The sequence below is a fragment of the Mobula hypostoma genome, chromosome 10 (assembly GCF_963921235.1).
Source record: "Mobula hypostoma chromosome 10, sMobHyp1.1, whole genome shotgun sequence".
Classification (NCBI taxonomy): Eukaryota; Metazoa; Chordata; class Chondrichthyes; order Myliobatiformes; family Myliobatidae; genus Mobula; species Mobula hypostoma.
The window spans coordinates 77,870,166-77,894,058 of record NC_086106.1 but is presented as its reverse complement, the minus strand read 5'-3'; the positions used below and the strand labels follow the sequence as shown (position 1 = coordinate 77,894,058).

The 23,893-nt window shown below is 37.4% G+C and overlaps 1 protein-coding gene across 3 annotated transcripts; it reads right to left on the bottom strand.

The window, feature by feature from the left end:
• Positions 1 to 437: 437 nt before the first annotated feature.
• LOC134352962 (mitochondrial fission factor-like) lies at positions 438 to 19,996 on the bottom strand. Of its 3 annotated transcripts, none has more exons than XM_063060660.1 (8): positions 17,069 to 17,108; positions 12,095 to 12,301; positions 8,304 to 8,461; positions 7,311 to 7,399; positions 5,688 to 5,843; positions 3,852 to 3,923; positions 2,838 to 2,916; positions 438 to 2,148 (listed from the first exon to the last, which is right to left on the bottom strand). In XM_063060660.1, the coding sequence occupies exons 2-8, from the start codon at positions 12,294 to 12,296 to the stop codon at positions 2,017 to 2,019; spliced, it is 888 nt and encodes a 295-aa protein (XP_062916730.1). In that variant the 5' UTR covers positions 12,297 to 12,301; positions 17,069 to 17,108; the 3' UTR covers positions 438 to 2,016. The 3 variants fall into 3 exon arrangements, with proteins under 3 accessions (XP_062916730.1, XP_062916729.1, XP_062916731.1); XM_063060659.1 differs by lacking the exon at positions 17,069 to 17,108 and adding an exon at positions 17,124 to 19,996 and having other exon boundaries at positions 440 to 2,148; XM_063060661.1 differs by lacking the exons at positions 5,688 to 5,843; positions 17,069 to 17,108 and adding an exon at positions 17,124 to 19,993 and having other exon boundaries at positions 443 to 2,148.
• Between the last annotated feature and the right edge of the window lie 3,897 nt (positions 19,997 to 23,893).

Here is a 23,893-nt window from a genome sequence, read left to right as displayed (position 1 = left end):
GTGATGATCATCTATGTATTTTTTTATAAGTGGTCCAGCACAGTGTACAATTTGCTTTTGATGGAATGGGAAGGAACAAGGCCCAAAGACTGCTGTTATTAAATCAGTGTATAACTTGCTGTCCCTGCACACAGTTTTGACATTGCAAAATATAGCTATCTCAACATCATTCCTACAAAACATGGCTCATGCTTTCTTCAAATTTTTAATGTGCACTTGAATCAGGCAATTGTTAGAATTGTTTTTAATTCATGAAGTCCTCTAAGACAAATTCTCACTACCATTTTACTGGTATACACATTATATTTTAATAAATTAGTTTTCAAAAAAAATTAGCTTTGATTTCAGAGGAATTCAATGACATGTTCTGGTTCCTTACTAGAAGAAGGTACACAATTGTATCAGTTTGAATTCTTAACCAATACTTTATATTAACTGAATGACAGAATGCATAAGGAGGTATTCTTTTATTCAAAAAATTCTTCAATTAAGCCACACTTGCCTTATTACTCAGAATGTATGACTGTAAATTAAACATCTGTCGCTTGCATTTCACTGGACTGGTTTTAATCTTCATTCCAAGAGCTCCTTCATCAAACTCCCAGTTTACAGCTTAATTATATCTTACCATTCAGTTTACCATTGCATAATGCATTGTCCAACAATGGAGGAGCATCTTATTTGAAACTGAAATCCTGCTAGACCCATTGCCCATCACTTTTTTAAGGTACTGATTATTTAACCATTGTTCAAAGTTAAGATGTCGAAAGTAATGACCAGATTTTAAACACCACCCACCTTACATCATGCACAATTGTGAATCAATGCACACATCTTTAATGTGACAGCCTTTAGCATTAATAATGTCTCTATCACATACCTCATTCTACCATTTGCATTGACACATTTTATCCCAATAACTGGATAGGTATGTAAAAAAAAAATCAAAGGATATTTATTTACAAAGAATTTGTGTGTCATATTAGTGCTCATGAAATTAACTTCTGATATTGAAATGTGCAACTGTTAACAGGCACCCTGGTAATTCTGAATTTTAATTGTTCTAATTTTAACAGATTAACTAGTTGACTTTCACCGTAAACAACTCTTAGAAGTGGTCAAGATATTCTCAGAAATGTATAAAAATGGCGGGTAATGGAAAATAATTTTCCTTTAGTTTACTCATTTCCTCTGCTACAGGACAGAGATATGTAACCTGTTCTTAATCTCCTGTTACCATAGCTCTATAATGGAATACAGAATAAAGAATTCAGATACATACACTACCTAGGGATATTATGAAACTCTGTAGTTATGCTGAATCAAGCTGAAGGTATACATACAGTAGCAGGCCAGTTGTTCTCCAGGGAACTGTCAACTTACCCCTATGTATGATCTGGCAATTATAAATGGCATCAACTAAGGAAATGTTGATACAAGAAACCACAAATGCTGGAATCTGGAGCAAAATCTAAATTGCTAGAGTTGCTGAGTTCATCCAAAAGTTTGTTTACAGCTAAGGAAATGCTGTGGGTTCTACAGCTGTGCAATTATCACAACTATCCAATATAATGCAAGAGAACAATATAATTGCAAAAATTCCTACAGTCTCACTGAGAGCATAGGCATTCACATTTGGGGAGATACAAAATAGATTTTGATTACCAGCAAAAGGATATTTTCTTTCTGATTTGTCATCTGTTTAGGATTAGGGTAATAATTTTCAAATTGATTTCTTTGATTGCAGTTAGCTAGATGAAGTATTTCAGAATTTTCCATGATATATATTAGATACAGTTATTAGTTGACTTTAGAGTAATTAATTAGATCTGAGAGCATTATATTATAATAGCTTTTCCCAAACCCTTGCTATTGTGCTGTTAAAATCATTTCATCAAGTTGTTCCAGACTTTGTATTTCAGTGACGATACAGGCTGTTGCACAATAGAAATGATGTTATCTGCCATGCTGCTCACAGAAGATAGTCTAGCCTCCAGCAGTGCAGTTGGAACAATGTCACTTCCTCAGCCAAAGCCAACTGTTGACAAAACAGGCTGCAAAAATGATGGAATAGAGAACAAATTCTTTCCGAGCATGGTCCCGACTCTCCTGTTCTAATAATTGTAGGCGGCGATTCAACTTGTTCAACTACAAAAGAGAAAGTTTGCACTATTCAGTGAAAGTGCTGTACACTAATGCAAAATTACAACACCATTAAAGTACATTTCTTTCTGTCATGATTTTAAAACCAGATGATAAGATACATTAAATGAAGCATCTTCCAGGAGAATATTTGAAGTTGTAACAGGCAATGCTAAGTGTCACCTCCAACATCTTCAGTCAATCAAGTGTTCCAAGTAATGGCACCTGCTTGTCAGGTTAAAGGCCAAATTGTCCTCAACTTGAAAGAGCCTCAAGGACTGACTGAGCTGAGCAAATGACTGACAAGAGGGACTGAGCTGAGTGAATGACCAATCCCCATCCTGGGGCCTACCAACTTATTCAAGATCTGTTTTATTGTGTTCAGATGCTTCTGATAATCAGAAACATTTAAAAAATAATCATTAAATGGAAGAATATTTTAGTGTTAAATATACTTATTTAGTTAAGACGTAAATATAAAGTGATTCAAAGAAAAATAGGATTAGCTAAACTTAACTTTAATATAGAGATTGGTGACATAAAGCTGAAAGATAATTGAGTAAGTTACAGAATACCCTTGGACTCACTGATGAATCCAGAGGCCGAGCAAGAGAATAAACACACCCACTATCAATCTTCAAAGCCTCCTTCTTTAAGATGCCATTCTTGTAACTATTCCTTATCGAAAATCTTACCTGTCGTCGGAGGGTTACAATTTCCATTACACTGAAATTTTCAAGCACACCTTCAGGTATAGTGTAATCAGGGGCCACGCTGAAAAAAAAATCCAAACATAAATAATCTTTTTTCCTTCTCCAACAGCAGTATCAATACTTGAATTAACTGAACAGTCTTCTTCATATTTTGATCCTGGAAGACAACAGCACCATCCTAAATACAATAAAAACTATTATAACTTGGATCATTCAATGATTTTTAATTAATATTTAGGTTAGAGCACAAAAGTACTGCAGTGGGTAAATTACCAGATTAATAACCCAGAGGCCTGGGCTGACACTCCAGAGGCAAATTCAAAATCTACCACGGTGACTGAGGAACTTATACTTAGTTAATAATCTGGTGTTGAACTAATGGTCATTAAACTACCACTGTGAAGGCAAAATTCCATCATCATACCCAGGACTCCCTTCATCATGCTGTGTGGAATTATAATCATGCTAAGTGGCGTTTGTAAGAAATTCCATTTAGCACGATTGCAGAGAAATAAAAAGTAGCTAGGAGAAAAAATAGAGGCTGGAGTTCAAGAAAGGATTAAAATAGGTTAGAGGCAAAATGCTGCAAAACTTGAGAAGAAATTGTAAACAACCTCATGAAATAAGCAGCAGAGGACTACTGCGTTCAGGAAGTGGAAAGGGGAACAGAAATGTTTTTGTCAAAGTCAAAGACATATACTATTTATTTAGTTCACCTTAATATTATCATTTATTTCTTCCAAAATTGGTGGATATTTATATTTTTACTTTCTTCTCAGTTTTTTTAAACTAATTTTTGCACAACCTAAAAATATCGTACCAGAAATTTCACTGATTGAATTGAATCCAGCATTTAGATCAACCTGGCTACAGTACATACTATATCTACATGGTACAGCCAGATTAGTGTAAAATGTTGAAAATAAGTTATAGAACACAACAATTTAATGATTAGCACTTAAGTGATTGCATCAAGAAAGATAATTTGCCAAGCACCTTTGATTCCTCGTTTGATTAGTCGCATCTGAGTATATGCTGCCAGAAAGGGGCTGATTATGGAACCGATTTCTGAAAGTGAAAAGAAATGAATTAGCCAAACAAATACCTGTTAATCACAACAATATACATAGTACAAGCCCCTGGAATTTAATTGCTCCTCTAACTATTAATTCAACTTGTTTTAATTCAACATCTTCAATGCCAGAGAGATTTCTCCTGGCAAGAATACGGGCCAATCAGTTTCTCTAATATCTAAGAATGACATATCACTGATTTTTCTCTGAAACAAGTAGATATTACATTCTATTTATTTCTCCTCAGACACTCTTAAACTATACTGACACAGTTAAATTTCCCCACTTTCTCCGATGGACACATACAAATTCTGTGTAGTGCATTACATACACCAAATGTAGCATGATCAAATAAGAAAATGCATATTTGGCATACTCATATTATTAATGCTTTCCATGTCTCATCACATTCTAAAGTTGCAAAAAAGAAATTACCATAAAATATGAAAATTTTCGTTAAATATTGAGCATCTAATATGTGTCAGTACAAAGAATACTGATAATATTAGATTATAATAAAATAAGGGTCTCAAAATACTGAGTCTATTCCTCCAGATTGTATGTACAACCCCATCTCCATGGTATCCTAGCATTATGGGCAAATGAAACTGGAAATAATTAGAAAAAATAATAGCAGCCTGTTTTTCCCCATACATTTTCACTGGAGTTCTAAAATATTGTTGCTGTCCTTCAGCACTTCTGACTTCACTATAGAATGAATGAGGAGAGTGCATGGTGTTTCAGCTTTCACTATTTTAGTTCAAAACTATCTAAGTTATATTGGCTAAAAATTGTACTGATACAGATTTCAACAAGATATCAAAACAACTAAAATATTTTTTCAGAATATTATTATTCATAAAATGTTACAATAGATAATTCACCTATAAACCTAGATATGAAACTCATCCTGACAACTTAAAAAGATGTGCTATCCAAATATGATATTTACTTTCAATATATTAAATGAAAAACAATGTAAACTTTGGAGAGTTAACAGCTAGAAACAAATGTTTTATCTGGGATACGCAAAACTCTAAATCTTTCACCACCTTCTGTTGTGCTGAATGTAATGAGAAGGCAAGGCTATTTTAAACCTCCTTGGTTAATGGAGCACGCAGCTCATGCACGATGCTGACTGCAGGAGTAGGTGAAATTCTGCTAGAGCTCATTTTTTCTCTCAATTTTCTCATCAGAAATAGTGCTAAAATAGATGATATTAAAACTACATAATTTGTTTCATAATATAGACAAAGTTTATCTTTAACTTTTGTCACTTTTATTCATGTTATATTTCATAACCTGCAATTACATTAATCAATATATGGAAATGTGATAAAATGCATATTTTAGGGTGACTGTTATGAGAAGTAGAAATGATGTACCAATAAACAGAAAGATATAACGTTCATTGACTTCTTACAGTCTTGAGAATTGCCGTAAAGAATTGCCATAAACTCCTTAGTGTTGGTCAGAGGTAGATTCTTGTAACACTGGGGATTCACATTTATTTAAAAAGGATACTGGTTACTGAGGATGTGAATATTTAATATCATCACTAGGGTTAGCTTTTTGCAAAAAAAAGCATTTATTAAAAAGTCAGTATTTTCTTAAATACAAATACTGATGGCAGAGCATACAATCAGATGTTAGTGGAAGACTGTTAACATCTAACGAGCTTCAAACTGATGCACCTCATGCAGTTTGTAATTACAGAAAGTTAGCAGGGCATCAAGCTGCACAAACTGAGACTGGTCACCTGCTTCCCGTTTTCTGACAGACTGATTCCGTTAAATACTCGAACAATTTGCGTCCAGCATAACTTAATACATTGCACACATTATGAAATGAAAATATTGCCTGGCCAGGTCCAGGTGAAAGGAAGGAAGGCTTTGGAACATTGGAGCGATGATTCCTACAGATGATATAGAAGCATAATACTGTTAAACCAAATGATTGAATCCTATCATGATATACTTCATACTCATAAAAGTTAAAATAATTTGCAATAAAATTGCACATTAAGGTTATAGGAATCATTTTAGGAATAAAATGTATAAACATTATTTGGAATATATTTAAGACAAATGCCAGCATAGGAAATTGCCAAAGTATTGTCATCCATTTCTCCACTGTTGTTCTGATTCTATGACTGTCATGGCTCTGGAGCAGAGAATAGAAAAGATTAGTTTCAAAGAAAATAGCTGTGTTGTGTTCAGTTAATACTTTTGAGGAGCTTTGTTATGATAACTAGCTACAGTAAGTTCACAACATTGCTCACAATGATTTTTTCTTAGATCTATCAATGTCTTCTGGTACCAGAAAGAAGACTGCAATTTTATTAACATTTATTCGTTGTATATTAACAAAACTTTAGCAATGAAAATCCTATTGGGAGGTGGCCATGAATGATAGGAAGAAAAGTGTAATCAGTATGAAAAGTGTAATCAGTAATCACCTCACAGCATGAAACAGGCTTGAGCCAGATCTCAAGGTAGAAATGCCTACTACTTATGCACTGTAAACATACACTTTTATATATGAAAACTAGTTATTTTAATACAGTTTTATGAAACAATCCTATGCAGTGGAAGTTGCTTGGAAATTAATATTTGAAAACATTGTCAGGAACATTGACCTAGATTTGCAAGTCATCAATGAATCGATTGTGCTCACCACCACCCTCAAAGAAACTCACCCACACAAACCTGGGCAACTTCTGTCACATGCCTCTGTCAGAGAATGGAACATTTCTGACATTTTGATTTACCTTTCTCCCTCCGAATTTCACAATGTACTTAAAAATCCAGATACTAAAACAGCAGCTCCTTCATGCTGTATTTACAAATTCCCAAAACTATCCAAAAGAAACTTAGTTGAAGCATTCTTATTCACGTAAAGCTAAACCATTTTAACTTATAGCAACACACATAAAAGTTGCTGGTGACGCAGCAGGCCAGGCAGCATCTATAGGAAGAGGTACAGTCGACGTTTCAGGCCGAGACCCTTTGTCTTTAACTTACTTCTTTTTAATTTGAATGTGATTTTGACATGTGGTATTTCTTAAAACAACAGTGTACAGAACTACATTACTTGTGGCATTAAGGGGGCATGTTCCAATGTATAGTATGACAAAGCTTACTCCATCGGATTTAAATATTCATAAGCCACTCGAGTTCTTCTTCAGCCGTTGAGTATTAAATTTGTAATATCAATGATTTTTTTAAAAGAATATCAAACTTTCCTTTTGATGTTACACCACCCAAAATGTCCTCAAATAGCCGAAGTCCATTTCAGTAAATGAACATGATGTCATTTTTGAAGTTATGCAGTGATGGTGCAACATTACAATAAGCCAGCCAAGGCAAAATGTCTTACTTACAATTTCCTCTGTCTTCTGGGCAGACTTGATAGACAGAATTCATTCTCACTTAATGTTCGTGATCTACTGGAATTCTGGGAGGCAATCATCTGTGAAAAAGATGTTTTGCATGCTTGTTTCTTACTGATGTGTTCAATTCAATAGCAGAAAACACCCAAATTATCAGTGACATATATACAGGCCATTCCAAAAATGGACTCAGGCTAATATTTGAAAATCTAGATAAATAAGAATGGAGTAAGTTATTAGTTTCAGAAGTTGAATGTACATTTTACTGAAGTTAAACTATTTAAAAACAAACACTGTACATAAAAAATCTCTCCATAGTTAATTTATGAATAACCACTGAACAAATCATTGCATTTTCTACTCTTTGTAAGTCACTGATATCTATACACCTTTCCTCAGGCCGCACACTGAACTAAGGAGAATTCAAGAATATTTCACACCCAATTCTCCCACAATGTGGAAAATAGAAATTATCTGTGTCTGGCGGCAGGGTGTGGAAACAATGGCTGTAGCAGAGTTCAAAGAGGACAGTATAGGACGATAATCATGGATCAGGGCCAGGGAGAAATTGTAGAGTCAAGAGGATTGGGTAGCCAGTGACTAAAAGTGAGAGCTTAGGAGTAGATCAGGAAGGGCTGAGAAAAGTGCAGAGGGCCAAGAAAAGTTGTGATTTCACTCCATGACATAAAAAGTTATGACATGAATCAATTTCTACTCATAAATTGGTCAGTTGTCTCAATGTTTTTTTTTTCCAGACTTGGATGTATGAGAGATGATGCTATGTTACTCTACATCACTCCAGTGAACACACCTCAAAAGTGCTTTGTGATGTGCAGAAGTGCAAAAGACACCATAAAAAATGCAAGTTTATTTTTTAAAATCAGCTTTCCTTTGTGTTGGGTTAAAGTTATAAAGTTAGTAAGTATTACTACTCAAATATATATCTCAACATTATAAAAGGACATAATGTTACTCCTAATGTACCTGGAGTGGACTCTCGGATCTATCCACATTCATAGCCTGGGAGGTTCCAAACATTAATTGAGGAGAGACGCTAAGTGATGGAGGATCTATATTCACAGGATTACTGTGGAACCAACTATGCAAATACGGCCTTGCTCCAATATCCTGCATTTCTGTTTCTAAAGAAAAAGTGCATTCCTTTAAACCCATTTAACAAACTGTAATTTTAAACAATTTACTGCTGTTGCCTATTTTTACTTTCTGAAAAGTAAAAATTCATCTATCTACTGTGTATCTATTACTGAGTCAAGGATACCAAACAAAAGCAATACTTCATGCATGTTCTTTCTAAGACAGAGTGCAACATTTTCACATTCCAGCCAACATGCACTTACCTAAAACAACAATAAATATTTATTTGCAAGTCTCACAGCAATAGGTAGTATTATGGAATAGCACTGTTATTACTTACAGCAATTTACACCATTTCTGCTCATTTATAGTAGGAATACTAAAAACAAACCAATATCAATCTTTGCATATTTTATAATCATTCATCTTTTGCAAAGTACACAAATTTTCAATGTAATGTCAGAAATAATTGTTTGTCATTTAAAATTTTTTTAAGAATTACATTGTACCACACCTTTTTACAACCTCAGGATATTCCAAGACTTTCACAACCAATTAAGTATATTTTGATGTAATATTCCTGTTGTAATGTAGCTAATTTGATTACGCTAGGATGCCTCAATTGGAAATGTGAATATAATTAAATCATTTCTTTTTCACTTATCAAATAACAAATAATTGATATTGAGAAGGAGTCCCCTTTTCTTCTATAAAGAAGGCACAGGGAATCTTATCAACTTGATCTTGAACTCAGGTCTCAATGAGTATTTTTCAAGTGAAAGAAGGCGGATTAGTGTCCATCATCTTGTCAGCATGAAGTGTCAGCCAAGAGAATCTGCTTAATTCTTTCGTTTACGCTACCACTGAGCTATAATTGGCTACCAATAATGAAAACCGATAATTAAACCAAATTAAAAAATAACTTTCATGAAAGGTCACTGAGTTGAATCATAAATTTTATTTCTCCCTCTGTGAGTTCCACCTTACTGATATTTCTGCAGTGGCTGCTGAATCGTTGATAACTTATTTTGAAAACATATCAGATTGTAAATAAATATTGAAAACATATCAGGTTGACTAAACACATTAACGAAGGTAGAGCCATAGATGTAGTATATATGGATTTTAGCAAGGCATTTGATAAGGTACCCCATGAAAGGCTTATTGAGAAAGTACAGAGGTATGGGATCCAAGGGGACATTGCTTTGTGGATCCAGAGCTGGCTTGCCCACAGAAGGCAAAGAGTGGATATAGTCAGGTCATATTCTTCATGGAGGCCAGTGACCAGTGGTGTGCCTCAGGAATCTGTTCTAGGACCCCTACTCTTTGTGATTATTATAAATGAGTACGTGGAGCGATGGGCTAGTAAATTTGCTGATGATGCAAAGGTTGGGGGTGTTGTGGATAGTGTGGAGGGCTGTCAGAGGTTACAACGGGACATTGATAGGGTGCAAAACTGGGCTGAGAAGTGGCAGATGGAGTTCAACCCAGATAAGTGTGAGGTGGTTCATTATGGTAGGTCAATACGATGGCAGAATATAGCATTAATGGTAAGACACTTAGCAGTGTGAAGCATCAGAGGGATCTTGGGGTCCAAGTCCATAGGACATTCAAAGCTGCTACGCAGGTTGACTCTGTGGTTAAAAAGACATACGGTGCATTGGCCTTCATCAATTGTGGGATTGAGTTTAAGAACCGAGAGGTAATGTTGCAGTTATGTAGGACCCTGGTCAGACCCCACTTGGAGTATTGTGCTCAGTTCTGGTCACCTCACTACAGGAAGGACATGGAAACCATAGAAATGGTGCAGAGGATATTTACAAGCATGTTGCCTGGATTGGGGAGCATGCCTATTGACCCCTGTTTCCATCCAGGGGGTCAGTGTGGACATGGTGGAGGATTACAAATACCTGGGGATACAAATTGACAATAAACTGGACTGGTCAAAGAACACTGAGGCTGTCTACAAGAAGGGTCAGAGCCGTCTCTATTTCCTGAGGAGACTGAGGTCCTTTAACATCTGCCGGACAATGCTGAGGATGTTCTACGAGTCTGTGGTGGCCAGTGCTATCATGTTTGCTGTTGTGTGCTGGGGCAGCAGGCTGAGGGTAGCAGACACCAACAGAATCAACAAACTCATTCGTAAGGCCAGTGATGTTGTGGAGATGCAACTGGACTCTCTGACGGTGGTGTCTGAAAAGAGGATGCTGTCCAAGTTGCATGCCATCTTGGTCAATGTCTCCCATCCACTACATAATGTACTGGGTGGGCACAGGAGTACATTCAGCCAGAGACTCATTCCACCGAGATACAGCACAGAGCATCATAGGAAGTCATTCCTAGCTGTGGCCATCAAACTTTACAACTCCTCCCTTGGAGGGTCAGACACCCTGAGGCAATAGGCTGGTCCTGGACTAATTTCATAATTTACTGGCATAATTTACATATTACTATTTAACTATTTATGGTTCTATTACTATTTATTATTTATGATGCAACTGTAATGAAAACCAATTTCCCCCGGGATCAATAAAGTATGACTATGACTAATAGGTTGAGTAAACTCGGCCTTTTCTCCTTGCAGCGACGGAGGATAAGAGGTGACCTGAAAGAGGTGTACGAGTTAATGAAAGGCATTCATCGTGTGGATAGTCAGAGGCTTTTCCCCAGGGCTGAAATGGCTAGCACGAGAGGGCATAGTTTTAAGGTGCTTGGAAGTAGGTACAGAGATGTCAGGGGTAAGTTTTTTTTACGCAGTGCGTGAAATGGGCTGCCGGTGGCAGTGGTGGAGGCAGAAATGATAGGGTCTTTTACGAGACTCCTGGATAGCTAGATGGAGCTTAGGAAAATAGAGGGCTATGGGTAAAGACTAGGTAGTTCTATGGTAGGGACATGTTCGGCACAGCTTTGTGGGCCAAAGGGCCTGTATTGTGCTGTAGGTTTTCTATATTTCTATGTTCTATGTAAGACAAATAACTCTTTAGGTTTTATCAAAATATTGATTAACAATTTGCAGTTGTAATGTTGTCAAAACTGTTAGGGTGGTTAAATCATGACTCTGTAAAACTAACGGGGTTTTTTTATGCAAGGTTAAATACAAAAACCCAGAAGTCACTATCAATGATGACCCCTGTCTATGGTGTGAATTTACAGTCTGTGCAGTTGCAATCATCACAGAGTTTGTAACTCAACATTATCTTCGACTGTAATGTAGCAAAAAAATAATAGAAATATTAAATATTGTAGAACAAGACCCAACTTTTTTTAAACAATTTACTCAAATGTAATTATTGCCAAACTAACTCTCTGTCCGAAGTTGTCATTTATCAAAATATATACCCATAGTTCTTCATCAGGACTGATTTGCTGAGTTCATCTGGCATTGTGTGTTAGAAAGGATAACAGAGGCCAATAGCATAAATAAGTTTAAGGATAAACATATGATAAGGAAATAAAATGTTATGTTGATTTGGTTATATTAAAAGAGGAGGGAAGCAACTCATAACGGGAACTTATGCAGATCATTGAGCTTTTTAATTTGTTCTGCATTCTATTTTAGAATAAATTCATATTTTTAAAATTTTTATCCATATAGTTCTTTAATTAAACAACATCAGCTAGGGACCTGGATGAATAATAAATAATTATGTTAAATGCCCTTGGATTTTAAAATAGTTTACCTCCCATTGATATTCTTTCAGGAATCTGCATGTGTAATGTTGATAGCTGAATATCTTCTGCTTTCTCTTCATCTCCCAGCTCTTCGGTCACTTTCAGTCTATTAGGAATTCTCATTTTCTGACTGATAGCCTCCATGAAATTCAGATCACAAGATACAGGGCTGCAGTCTATCAAATCCGAAGATGCTATTTGTTCTGTCATGGCAGCTATAGAGCCAATAAAGTAACATTTAAATTCCAATATCTAAGTCATTATGATTACTATTACTTACTTATACTTGACATAAGGTTGAACATGTGGGAAGCACACATCTGTGGATATCAGAGAATGTGTATTATCTGGACTTTTAAAATCAATGTTCCCCAAGCACTCAGTTTAGGCCAACATTGCCTGAGGTTATTTATAACGCCCAAACCCAGTCTTGGGATGGCTAATAAATATATATCAAATGTCAAATCAGAAGTTGGTGCAATATTAATTTCCTACTACTAATAATGCTGCACTATAAAGGACACAGTTAATATATTAACAACAGCCATTCTTCTTCATTCAATTGATCAGTCCAATGTGGAGCAAAATGCTTTCCTTATGTGGCATGTCAGCCTCAACAATAATAATGTAGCACATCAACAATTTTTGATTCCAATGATCAGTAATATTTTGCCATGATGTTCTCCAAACATTCTCAAACAATTCACTTCCAGTCATTAACTAATAGCTGCTCAGGATTCAACGTTCAACCTGTGCCTGGAATTACACAAACTTGGTGCGTGCCTTAAACTATAATTTTATTTAATTTTGTGTGGAAAAGAAAATATGTTAAGAACATTCATAACGTTTTGTTTATGGTTTATTCATAGTTCTTTAATAAGTTTGCCTTGACTCTGAATTTAGCCTGTATTCTTAATTGCAGAGTAATCGAAGGTCTCATTCTTTGTTGTTCCTTTGCATAAATTGCATAAAGCAACAGAAATTGAATGTTAATATCCTTTTAGGGAGACACTAGTCTTTTCAATTACTTAAGTCATCACTTTTTAATATTCAAATTTTAACAAGCAAGATAATATAACAAGTACTAACTAATCTGGCTATTACCACCCAGCCATAACTGAGACTTGCATCAAACTACACATTCACTGACATGCATTGCACATAAGAGAACATAATTGAATGGAGGCACTCATGCTAGCAGCCATTTTAAAGTGCAACATACATAGGAGCTGAAGAACTCAAGATTCTGGCCATTTCACTCAGTTGAACCAGGTATGTAATACTCTAACAATATTATTGATCAATAATGCAGTAACAAACCCTGTTCCTAGAAAGGGAAGGAAAGGAGGAAAGAGTGCAATAGTGCTGGGGGATTCAGTAACTGGAGGAGATTATGTGGATGTGAGACACCAGGGTGGTATATTGTCTCCTAGTGCCCAGGTCAGGACAGGACAGGAATGTTCTCAGATTGGATCTACAGCATTCTAAAGGTGGAGGGTGAGCAGACAGAAGACATGGAACATATTGGTACCAATGACATTGGTAGGAAAAAGGATGAAATTCTGAAGAGAGAATATAGAGAGCCTTGTAGAAGATTGAAGAGCGGAACCTCAAGGGTGGTAATCTCTGGATTGCTGCCTGTGCCATACACCAGTGAGGTTAAGAATAGGATGATTTCGAAGATGAACGTGTGGCTGAGGAATTGTGCAGGGGCAGTGTTTCAAATTTGTACATCAATGTGATCTCTTCTGGGAAAGATTTGACCCATTACAAAAAGGACAGGTTACACATGAACTTGAGGGGTCCAATATCCTTGCAGGCAGGCTTGATAGAGCTGTTGAGGAGGGTTAAACTAGTTTAGCAGGGGGATACTTAGAAAGAGGTGACATAGGATCAGAAGATGTAGAATCCTTGTGGGTAGAGTTAAGAAACTGCAACAGTAAAAAGACTCTGATGAGAATTACATATACTGTAGATCTCCAAACAGTAGTCAAAATGTGTGGCACGTATTACAACAGGAGATTTTAAAGTCATGTAAAAGGGGCAATATTGGAATAGTTGGGGGGAATTTCAATATGTATATAGATTTGGAAAATCGGGTTGGTGCTGGATCCCATGATAATGATTTTGTAGAATACCTACAAGATGGCTTTTTAGAGTCACTTGTGGTTGAACCCACTAGGGAAAAGGCAATTCTGGATTGGGTGTTGTGCAATGATCCAGGTTTGATTAGGGAGCTTAAGGTAAAAGAACCCTAAGGAAACAGCAATTATAATATGATAGAATTCACCCTGCAGTTTGAGAGGGAGAAATCAGATGAATCAGTATTACAGTGGAGTAAGGGGAATTTCAGAGGCATGAGAGGGGAGCTGGATTGGAAGGGGACATTAGCAAGGATGACAGCAGAACAGCAATGGCTGGAGTTTCTGATAGCATTTTGGAAGGCACAGGATGGATTCATCCCAAAAAAGTAGTATTCTAAGGGGAGGATGAGGCAACTAAGGCCGACAAGGGAAGTCAAAGACAGCATATAGGCAAAAGAGAGGGCATATAATATAGCAAAAAATAGTGGAAAGCTAGAGGATCGGGAAGCTTTTGAAAACTAACAGAAGGCAAGTGAAAAGAGCAATAAGAAGCGAAGAAATGAGCTAGCCAATAATATAAAGAAGGATACATAAAGTTCTTTTAAGATATCTAAAAGTAAAATAAAGGCAAAAGTGGATATAGGACCACTGAAGAGGTAGTAATGGAACAAAGAAATGCAGACGAACTTAAAAATATATTTTGCATCAGTCTTCACTGTAGAAGACACCAGTAATAAGCCAGAAATTCAAGAGTGTTGGGGGCAGAAGTGACTTTAGTTGCTATTACTAAAAAAGTGCTTGAAATGTCTGAAGGTAGGTAAGTCACATTGACCAGACTGGCTACACCACAAAGTTCTGAAAGAGGTAGCAGAAGAGATTGTTCAGGATGAAGGGTCTTGGCCCAAACTGTCGACCATACTTTTTTCCATAGATCTGCTGAAGGGTCTCAGCCCGAAACGTCAAGTGTACTCTTTTCCATAGATGCTGCCTAGCCTGCTGAGATCCCCCAGCATTTTGTGCGTGTTGCTTGGTTTTCCAGCATCTGCAGATCTTCTCTTATGAGCCACTAAGCCTGATTTCAGTGGCTTTGGGCCTATACTCACTGGAGTTTAGAAGAATGGAAGAGGATCTCATTAAGACCTGAATACTGAACATTGAATGGTTTAGAGAGAGTGGACATGGAGAGGTTATTTCCTATAGTGGCAGAGTCTAGAACCAGAGGGTACAGCCTCAGAATATAAGGGTGTCCCTTTAGAACAGGCATGAGGAATAATTTACTTAGCCAGAGTGTGGTAAGTCTGTGGAATTCTTTTGCCATAGACAGCTGTGGAGGCCAAGTCATTAGATATGCTTAAAGTGGAGGTTGATAGGTTCTTGATTAGTAAGGATGTCAAAAGTTACAGGAAGAGGGCAGGAGTTGAGAGGGATAATAAAGCAGCCATGGTGGACCAGACCCGAAAGACCAAGTGGCATAATTCTATTCCTATGTCTTATGCTCTTTTTGAACTGGAGCTATGGGTCAGTTGATATACAGGCAGAAGCCATATGTAGGGATATGGTGAAGAAGGGTAGGCAGTTGATTAGGCAAAATTGCAGTCAGTGAGGTGGGTCGAAGTGTGTATATTTTAATGTAAGAATTATCAGCACAAGAGTGACAAAGTTAAGAGCATGGGTCAGAACATTGGACTACGATGTTGTGGCCATTGTGAAGACATGGTTGTTGTAAGGGCAGGAATAGCTGCTGAATGTTCTGGGGTTTAGATGTTTCAGGGAGAGAGGTAAAAGAGGTGGGGGTGGGATGGCATTGCTGATCACGGATAGTATCACAGCTGCAGAAAGAGAGAATGTTATGGAGGAATTGTCTACTTAGTTTGGCTTGAAATCAGAAACGGGAAGGGAACAATCACTCTATTGGGTTATTCTATAACTCTCCCTGCTCTAATAGCAACAAAGACACTGAGGAACAGATTGGGAGGAAGATTTTGGAAAGGTGCAAAATGTTATTTTGAACATTTGTGATGGTTCTACCTCCGCACCCTCTGAGAAAAAAAAATTCTCTTCATCTCTTAAATTAGCAACCCCTTTCTCACAAAACTATAACTCTTGCTTCTAAATACTGCCTTAACTGAAATATCTATCCTGTCAGTCCCCAGAATCTTATACATTTCAATATCTTCATTGGCCTATATAATTTATAAATTCTGTGTGTTATTCATACCAATGTGCCTGTAATGCTGTTGCAAGCTTTTCATTGTACCCGCATCTCACCATACAATAAACTAGACTTGACATGAAGATTACTGCCCATTCTTCCAAAATCCAATGAGTAGGCCCAACCTATTCAGCTCATTTCCTACAACCCAGGAATCAAACAGGTGATTTTCTCTGCACAGCCTCCAATTCCTTAAACATGGACATATCATACTGCAGTTATATTGTGGCCTTCTGTTACCAAGAAACTTCTACTTTAAGAAACATCAAAGTGTCAATATAAGTTGAAAGTAAGGCCTGGAGTACAAAACCATCATCCTCTTCCTGAGCAGGGAATTCCATTTCCCTTAAATTTGATATCAGCTCCATTAGGTATATTTTGTGTAGTCTCATCTGGGTTAGATAGTTGAATGGTTGGCAAAACCGAATCCATCCTGTCACTACTTTTCATATACTGGTTGGTACAAGCAGAGGAAGAACTTAACCTCTAAACACACTAAGTTACAAAGTCTTGCAGATGCTCGCGGTTGTCGGGGTCCTGATGGTGAGGCTCGAAGCTTCATCGGGTAGAGTACCTGTTACATTCACTTGTCTGAGTCCCATGGGCTGCAGCAGTCGCCTGGGACAAGACCGAGAATGATTCGCTCTCTATGTCTCCTCATGAACGTGCAGCTAAACTTTACTTACAAAGGGAGGGACGGCCGGGAACTCTTGCTGCTCTCCCAGGGCAGACATTACTCACCTCCACAGCCTCCGAGTGCCTCATAAACATCGCTTCGTCAACCCCATTCGTGTAACCCGGCGTCATGTGCCGGACGGCCCCCTCACAAACACCCGCCTCTGCGCCACTCCGATTGGGCGCTTGGCGCACACGTGACCCCTAGGTGCCCGCCCCGCTCTCCGCTCTCCGCTCTCCGCTCGCCGGACCGTTTGCGAGGGAGCGGGCGGCGCGTGGGCTTTTTTTCTCAAACGATGGTAACGTCGCACTTCACCTCACCCAGCAGCAGGGGCTTGGTTTACTTAGGATGTGGGCTATCTTCCCGTACCGGAGAAGTGCGTACTGCTTCTTCACAGCCGAAAGCAAGGCTCACGTCAGTCAGGATCCAGGCGTCGCCGCTAGGGTGCTGGGCAAGTGTACGGAATCAGTACAAAGTAAATTTATTTTCAGCGTACACTTACTGTCACCATGGACTACACTCATTCATTTTCTTGCGGGTATTCACAGTAAATACAAAACAACGCGATAGAATAAATCAAAAACTGCACACAAGAACGGACAAATAAGGAATATGCCTAAACAAATTGTGCAAATACTATACCAAAAAAACAATCTGCTATGTACATACAACACACGCAAAAGTTGCTGGTGAACGCAGCAGGCCAGGCAGCATCCATGGAAAAGAGTAAACAGTTGACGTTTCGGGCCGAAACCTTTCTTACAAGTATTCTGCGGTGAAGGCAACAGTTAACGTAGCATTCAGATGACATTTCCTTTGCCCAGCAAAAGGTTTGCAGCTGTATCTGTCCGGAAACATCGGGACCAAGGAGCAAAGTTCGATTCTAAACAGTATCTTAAAGGAGAAAAGGCATTCCAAGATCACAGCGTGGCAATTTCATAAAGAACAATGATGCTGAAGGATGAATAACGATGTGGAATCGGAGGAGTGCTGAGATTACAGCCCTCTGCTAGTTTTTCTGCTTTAAAATGTCACAGAGCACTGAATGGTTGAAAGGAGTAAATATGAAAAACACTGTTACAATAGAAGAAAGTCTAAAACTTTTAGGAAGTAAATTTCATTTTCCTTTTGGATATGTTTTTGAATCTTCATATAAACTTGTATAATTTCATGAAACCTGTGGATGATTAATTGATTTCCCCTTTTCCTTCCCAAATTGAGGAATACCATGATACTAGCAGGAAGTAGGAATAGATTATTTATCCTTTCATGTGAATTCCACTATTCAGTGAGACAGGAGCTGTAAGAATCAGTGGCAAATACTGTACCACAGTTACTGGGAATCTAAATTTAAAATTTGGGAATCTAAGTTTAAAATTGCCACATTAGCCCATTTTGTTCTGTGATTTATTTGCCTTGAATACACTCAAGACAAGCCTCCATTTGGGAAGAGAATTTGAGATGTAGATAATCCTTTGGGTGAAACAAAAATCTTACCATCTCGGTCCTGAATGTCTCACCCTTTATTTTGAGATTGCGATCCTAGTTCTACATAGCCGAACCAGGGGAAACCACATCCCTTCCTCTATGCTATGGCACTTCTGAAATTTATAAGGATAAAGGCCCTGTCTATTTAATCCTTCTTCATGGTACAAAACTACCAATCCAGAAATGAATCTGGTGAACCCTGAATCTGCATTTTTTCAGTCAATCCCTTAACCACAAATATCAGGTGTGTATTCTCTGGGGCATTGTGCATATCCTGTAAGGTAGATAATTAGCATATTTTTATACTTGGGCCCGTCTAAAAAGATGAACATATAGTCTGTCTTAATGCTTGCTGTATCTACATTGTAATATTTCAGAATTCATAAGCAAAGACACTCATAAGCTTTCAATCTCCAACTTTTATTATAATTCCACAATTCCATTTTTTTCTTTACTCACATTTGTCCATGGTATATTCCATCTGTCATGTCCTTGCTTATTCATATAAATAATTTATATTCCCTTTAAAAAACACACAAATGCTAGAACCATCAGTTGATTAATATTCCATTCACACCAGTATATTTTTCCAATCCCAAGTGCTCTCATTTTGTTTAACTCTTGTGCAGTATCATATTGATAGCCTTCTGGAAGTCAAATATACCACATCCACTGGTTCTCTCTCAGATTTTCTGCTAGTTTATAGCCACAAAGAAACTCCAAAAAATTTACAAATGTGATTTCTCATTCATAAATGCATGCCAACTCTGCTTTATTACCACATCTAGCATTTACTTCAAGGACTGACATTGGGCTAATCTGTCTCTACCGCCATTCCACTTTCCTTTTGCTCTTAAAGAGAGTTTCATTTGTGTTTTCCCCCAAATCAGTGTAAACCATTCTTGCATATGAAATTTTTGAAAATAAGAACCAATGCAGCCATTACCTTCATAGTATCTTTTAAAACTTTAGACTGCAGGTCAGCAGGTTCTGGGATATTGTTAGCTTTTATGCCCATTAATATTCCATTAATATTTTATATGCAAAGGTGCTTCACTGTATTAGCCAATATGAATTATTTGCATAGTTTTAGTCAATAGTGTCATAGTTGAATTTCCCTTGACAGTAAATGTTCCAACATTTCTTTCAATGTTTTGTGATTTTGTCAGGTATTAATTTAATGAAAAATGTACCACACTAAACTGACAATCATTCTTTACAACATAAAGATTACTTTTCTACATGACAAAAATAATCTATAAAAGGTGAGGGGGAGGGGGAGCCATTTATAGTATTTGTTTTGATTCTATTCAGCCATGTCCTGTGTAAAAATCTAAAACTAAATCATTATTAGCTTTATCATTACAATGCCCATGTCAGTTAAATATTGATCAGGGAATTTGTTGACAAGTTAGGCAATTAGTTTTATATTCATGTTTATTCTGTTGTATTACCCAACCTTTGTATAATATGAGATAAGCAGAACTGTGGCAAATAAAATCTTACACACTTGATGCAACACATCTACAAACGTTCGTACAACGAACAGTAAAAAGCACCTTATTCTCAAGTACAATATTCAACCACATTAAGGAAAAGCCCAAAGTTTATGTACTTAGTGGGGTATAAGGCAAGGCACTAAAAATAAAACTTCAGGCCTCACTACTTGAGAATGATCACAATATATTCCACATGAGACTTTCGTTTCCCTGCTAAACATTACAAGAACTTTATTAGAGTAGAATTACTAAATTACCTATACAAAAATCTACATCTGTGTGTGCATAGTGGGAAAATTCAGTAGCCACATGGCTAGTGGAAATTTTATAATAGTAAACTAAAGACAACATTTTGAATTATATATTTCACGTTCAATTTGTTAGCATTAACTGCCGCAATCATATCCTTCTGCCTTGGTACTTTGGGTTAACAGCCAATTCAGTTTTTAAATAACTTTTTCCACCAAGATGTTTTATGATAAATGCAGGACACCAGAGAAAGAAATATGAAGGCATTTTTAGCAGAACAGTTTTAAAAAAGCCAAACACCAAATACTGTGATACTGTAAAAGTCTGTGCTGTTAATTTATTTTAACCCCTGGTGTTACAAATTAAAGAAAGACCGAGGTATCTCTTATTTCACTTTCTGGATCAGATCGATTTTATCAGCATCTTATTAATTTCAGACATTTCTTGAGACCATTGATCAAAATGATGTTTGAAATATTAATTTTATAGTTGTACTTTCTTGTTTGTTGGTTCATGGTTGCTTCCATTTGTACTCTAAATGCAGCACTATCTCACTTTAAAATAGCAGGTAAAAATAGTTTCAGAACAGTTTTTCCAATATTAATCATCTTGTTTTTTCCCTCAAAAACAGCTCTGAATAATTACGAAAATGAAAAGTTCTTGTTTTGTTTACAATGCCCATTCATGTTAGAGGGGCTAACGTATAAAATTTTTTCTTGTAAAGATGGTGAATTTACATATGTATACACAAAAGACCATGGTCTTCAATATGAAACCCATAAACAGCATATGCAGAATATACTAAACACAAATGAGAAACAGCTCAATCTTGGAAACTTTTTTTTTGTTCTTATAGAAGTTGACATCTCAGGAAAAACAAGAGAAACAGAAATCTACAACTGATTCACCAAAATAATTCTAGTGGTATTTTTGGTAAAATGTTGTTTTGGATTTTCCATCAGATTCATACATAGCAAAAAAAAATTCTTGGGGATGTTTAAGATCAACCAGCATAGTTGAGAACTTAACAATCCTAATTATTATTCTTAATTGAATGGAGATATAAAATCGAGGAAACATAACTATGTTCTTACTTTTTGCAAAGGTGATGCATTGGCAATGATTTACTTTAAATGTTTTTATGCAGTGATAAAACAAGTTATGCCACTACTGCCTATGGTTTAAATACAGTAGAAGGAATAAGTCTTGATTCAAACTATATTTAGCTAGGTAGTACCTTTAGTTAATATCGTCAAAGATTAGTCCATTTAATCAGCAGCTGATAAAAAACTTACTGACAGAATTATTCACGTTCATGTAATTTCTTTTGTTGTTTTGTTCTGAAAGTGTGAAGGGTGTGTTATTTTACTCCACAAAACTGTTTAAATCATCTCTTCGACGGGAGTTCAGTGAAACCACCTCTCACTGCTCCCCATCTATAATTTCTTTGGCTCTTCAACTTTTCAACCACATTTTGACTCTATGCCTCCCCCTCCCACTTTCAAATCTCTTACTAGCTCTTCTTTCAGTTAGTCCTGATGAAGGGTCTCGGCCTGAAACATCAACTGTACCTCTTCCTATAGATGCTGCCTGGCCTGCTGCGTTCACCAGCAACTTTGATGTGTGTTGCTTGAAATTCTAGCATCTGCAGATTTCCTCATGAAAAGCCTTTAGAATGTTTTTGACATTGTAGAAATTAATTTTAAAGAACCACTTCGTATGTTAACAAGATAATTATTTCAGCAACAGAAGAAGATCAATATTGTTTATTTTGTTTCAAGGAAGCAGAGGAATATGTCAATATTATATCAGGATTTAAATTAATTTTAAGATAATATTAGCTGTCTCATTCTTTTTGTAATAGTTTTATTTTGGAAGCACTCAAGCTGCATTATCAACAAAAGTTAATCATAGAGCAGAGACAGGCCTTCCTCCCTCTGTCATGGAAGATCTTCATTCCAAACTAAAGAGGAAAAAGACGGAAGAGGGCAAGTGCTGTGAGTGATCGATTTGTATAATGTCTGCTAAAAGGGGGGAATATTGAGAGGTAAGCAGTTGAACCATTTTCATTGTATACATTTACAAGCATTTTCAGGCCATTTGTGTTCAAATAAAATGCAAGCCCATTTTAAGTGAAATAATCTGATAATGAAAGTTGACTAAAATCCTTCATTTTGAGATTGAAATAGATAAACTTCGTGATGGTACACTTCACAAAGGGAAAATAATAATTTTACAAAAATATTGTGCCTTTGTAATACATTACATAAGGCTTCATGGGAACAAATATCAGGGATTAACAGCTTGGTCAAAGTGCCAAGTTTTAAGGAACGTCTTTTAAGACAACTGATAAGTTGAGAGAGCAGCACTCACAACACGCTGGAGGAACTCAGCAGGTCGGGCAGCATCTGTGGAAACAATCAGTCAACGTTTCGGGCTCCCGCCTATTTTGGTGGATCGAGCATAGATGCCCGACGAAGCGGTCCCCCAATCTGCATCGGGTTTTAGCGATTTAGGAAGGGAATCAAATATGAAATGAAGCCAAAGGCAATGAGGCATAGCCACCATTAGTGAATCAATGAACACTAGAAGGAATACGTAGGAGTTCAAAACTGAAGGTGAAACCTCAAAACAATGTAGAATTCAAGTCTTATGGAGGTTTGGAGAAAGATGTTTAAAATTGAGACACTGGAAGATTGTGGGAGAGCTATCAAGAGAGGAAAAGGGTTGTATTCTCCCTCCTGGCACTTAAACCTTGAAAGCGGAACAAATGTTACACCTGCCCCTTCACCTCCTCCCTCAGTACCATTCAGAGCCCCAAACAGTCCTTCCAGGTGAGGCAACACTTCACCTGTGGTCTGTTGGGGTCATCTATTGTATCCAGTGCTCCCAGTGTGGCCTCTTGTACAATCGGTGAGACCTGATATAGATTGAAGGACCGCTTCACCGAGCACCTACGCTCCATCCACTGGAATAGACGGGACCTCCCAGTGGCCACCTATTTTAATTTCACTTCCCATTCCGACATGTCCATCCATGGCCTTCTCTACTGTCATGATGAAGCCACGCTCAGGTTGGAGGAGCAACACCTTAACCTTTGCCTGGGTAGCCTCCAACCCGATGGCATGAACATAGATTTCTTAAACTTCTGAAAATTCTCCCCCCCCCATTACAAATCCTCTTTTCCCTCTCTCAAACAACAGGAATTCTGCAGATGCTGGAAATTCAAGCAACACACATCAAAGTTGCTGGTGAACGCAGCAGGCCAGGCAGCATCTATAGGAAGAGGCGCAGTCGACGTTTCAGGCCGAGACCCTTCGTCAGGACTAACTGAAGGAAGAGTGAGTAAGGGATTTGAAAGCTGGAGGGGGAGGGGGAGATGCAAAATGATAGGAGAAGACAGGAGGGGGAGGGATGGAGCCGAGAGCTGGAAAGGTGATAGGCAAAAGGGGATACGAGAGGATCATGGGACAGGAGGTCCGGGAAGAAAGACAAGGGGGGGGTGACCCAGAGGATGGGCAAGAGGTATATTCAGAGGGACAGAGGGAGAAAAAGGAGAGTGAGAGAAAGAATGTGTGCATAAAAAGGAGTAACAGATG

What these genes read in the sequence shown, in the direction of transcription:
- LOC134352962 (XM_063060659.1), bottom strand. Translation starts at nt 12,296, where the DNA reads ATGACAGAACAAATAGCATCTTCGGATTTGATAGACTGCAGCCCTGTA. An exon ending in TGTCAGAAAACGGGAAGCAG is followed by an intron (nt 3,924 to 5,687) that starts GTGACCAGTCTC and finishes TTTCACTTTCAG; the next exon opens with AAATCGGTTCCATAATCAGC. An exon ending in TTGTAACCCTCCGACGACAG is followed by an intron (nt 2,149 to 2,837) that starts GTAAGATTTTCG and finishes TCTCTTTTGTAG; the next exon opens with TTGAACAAGTTGAATCGCCG.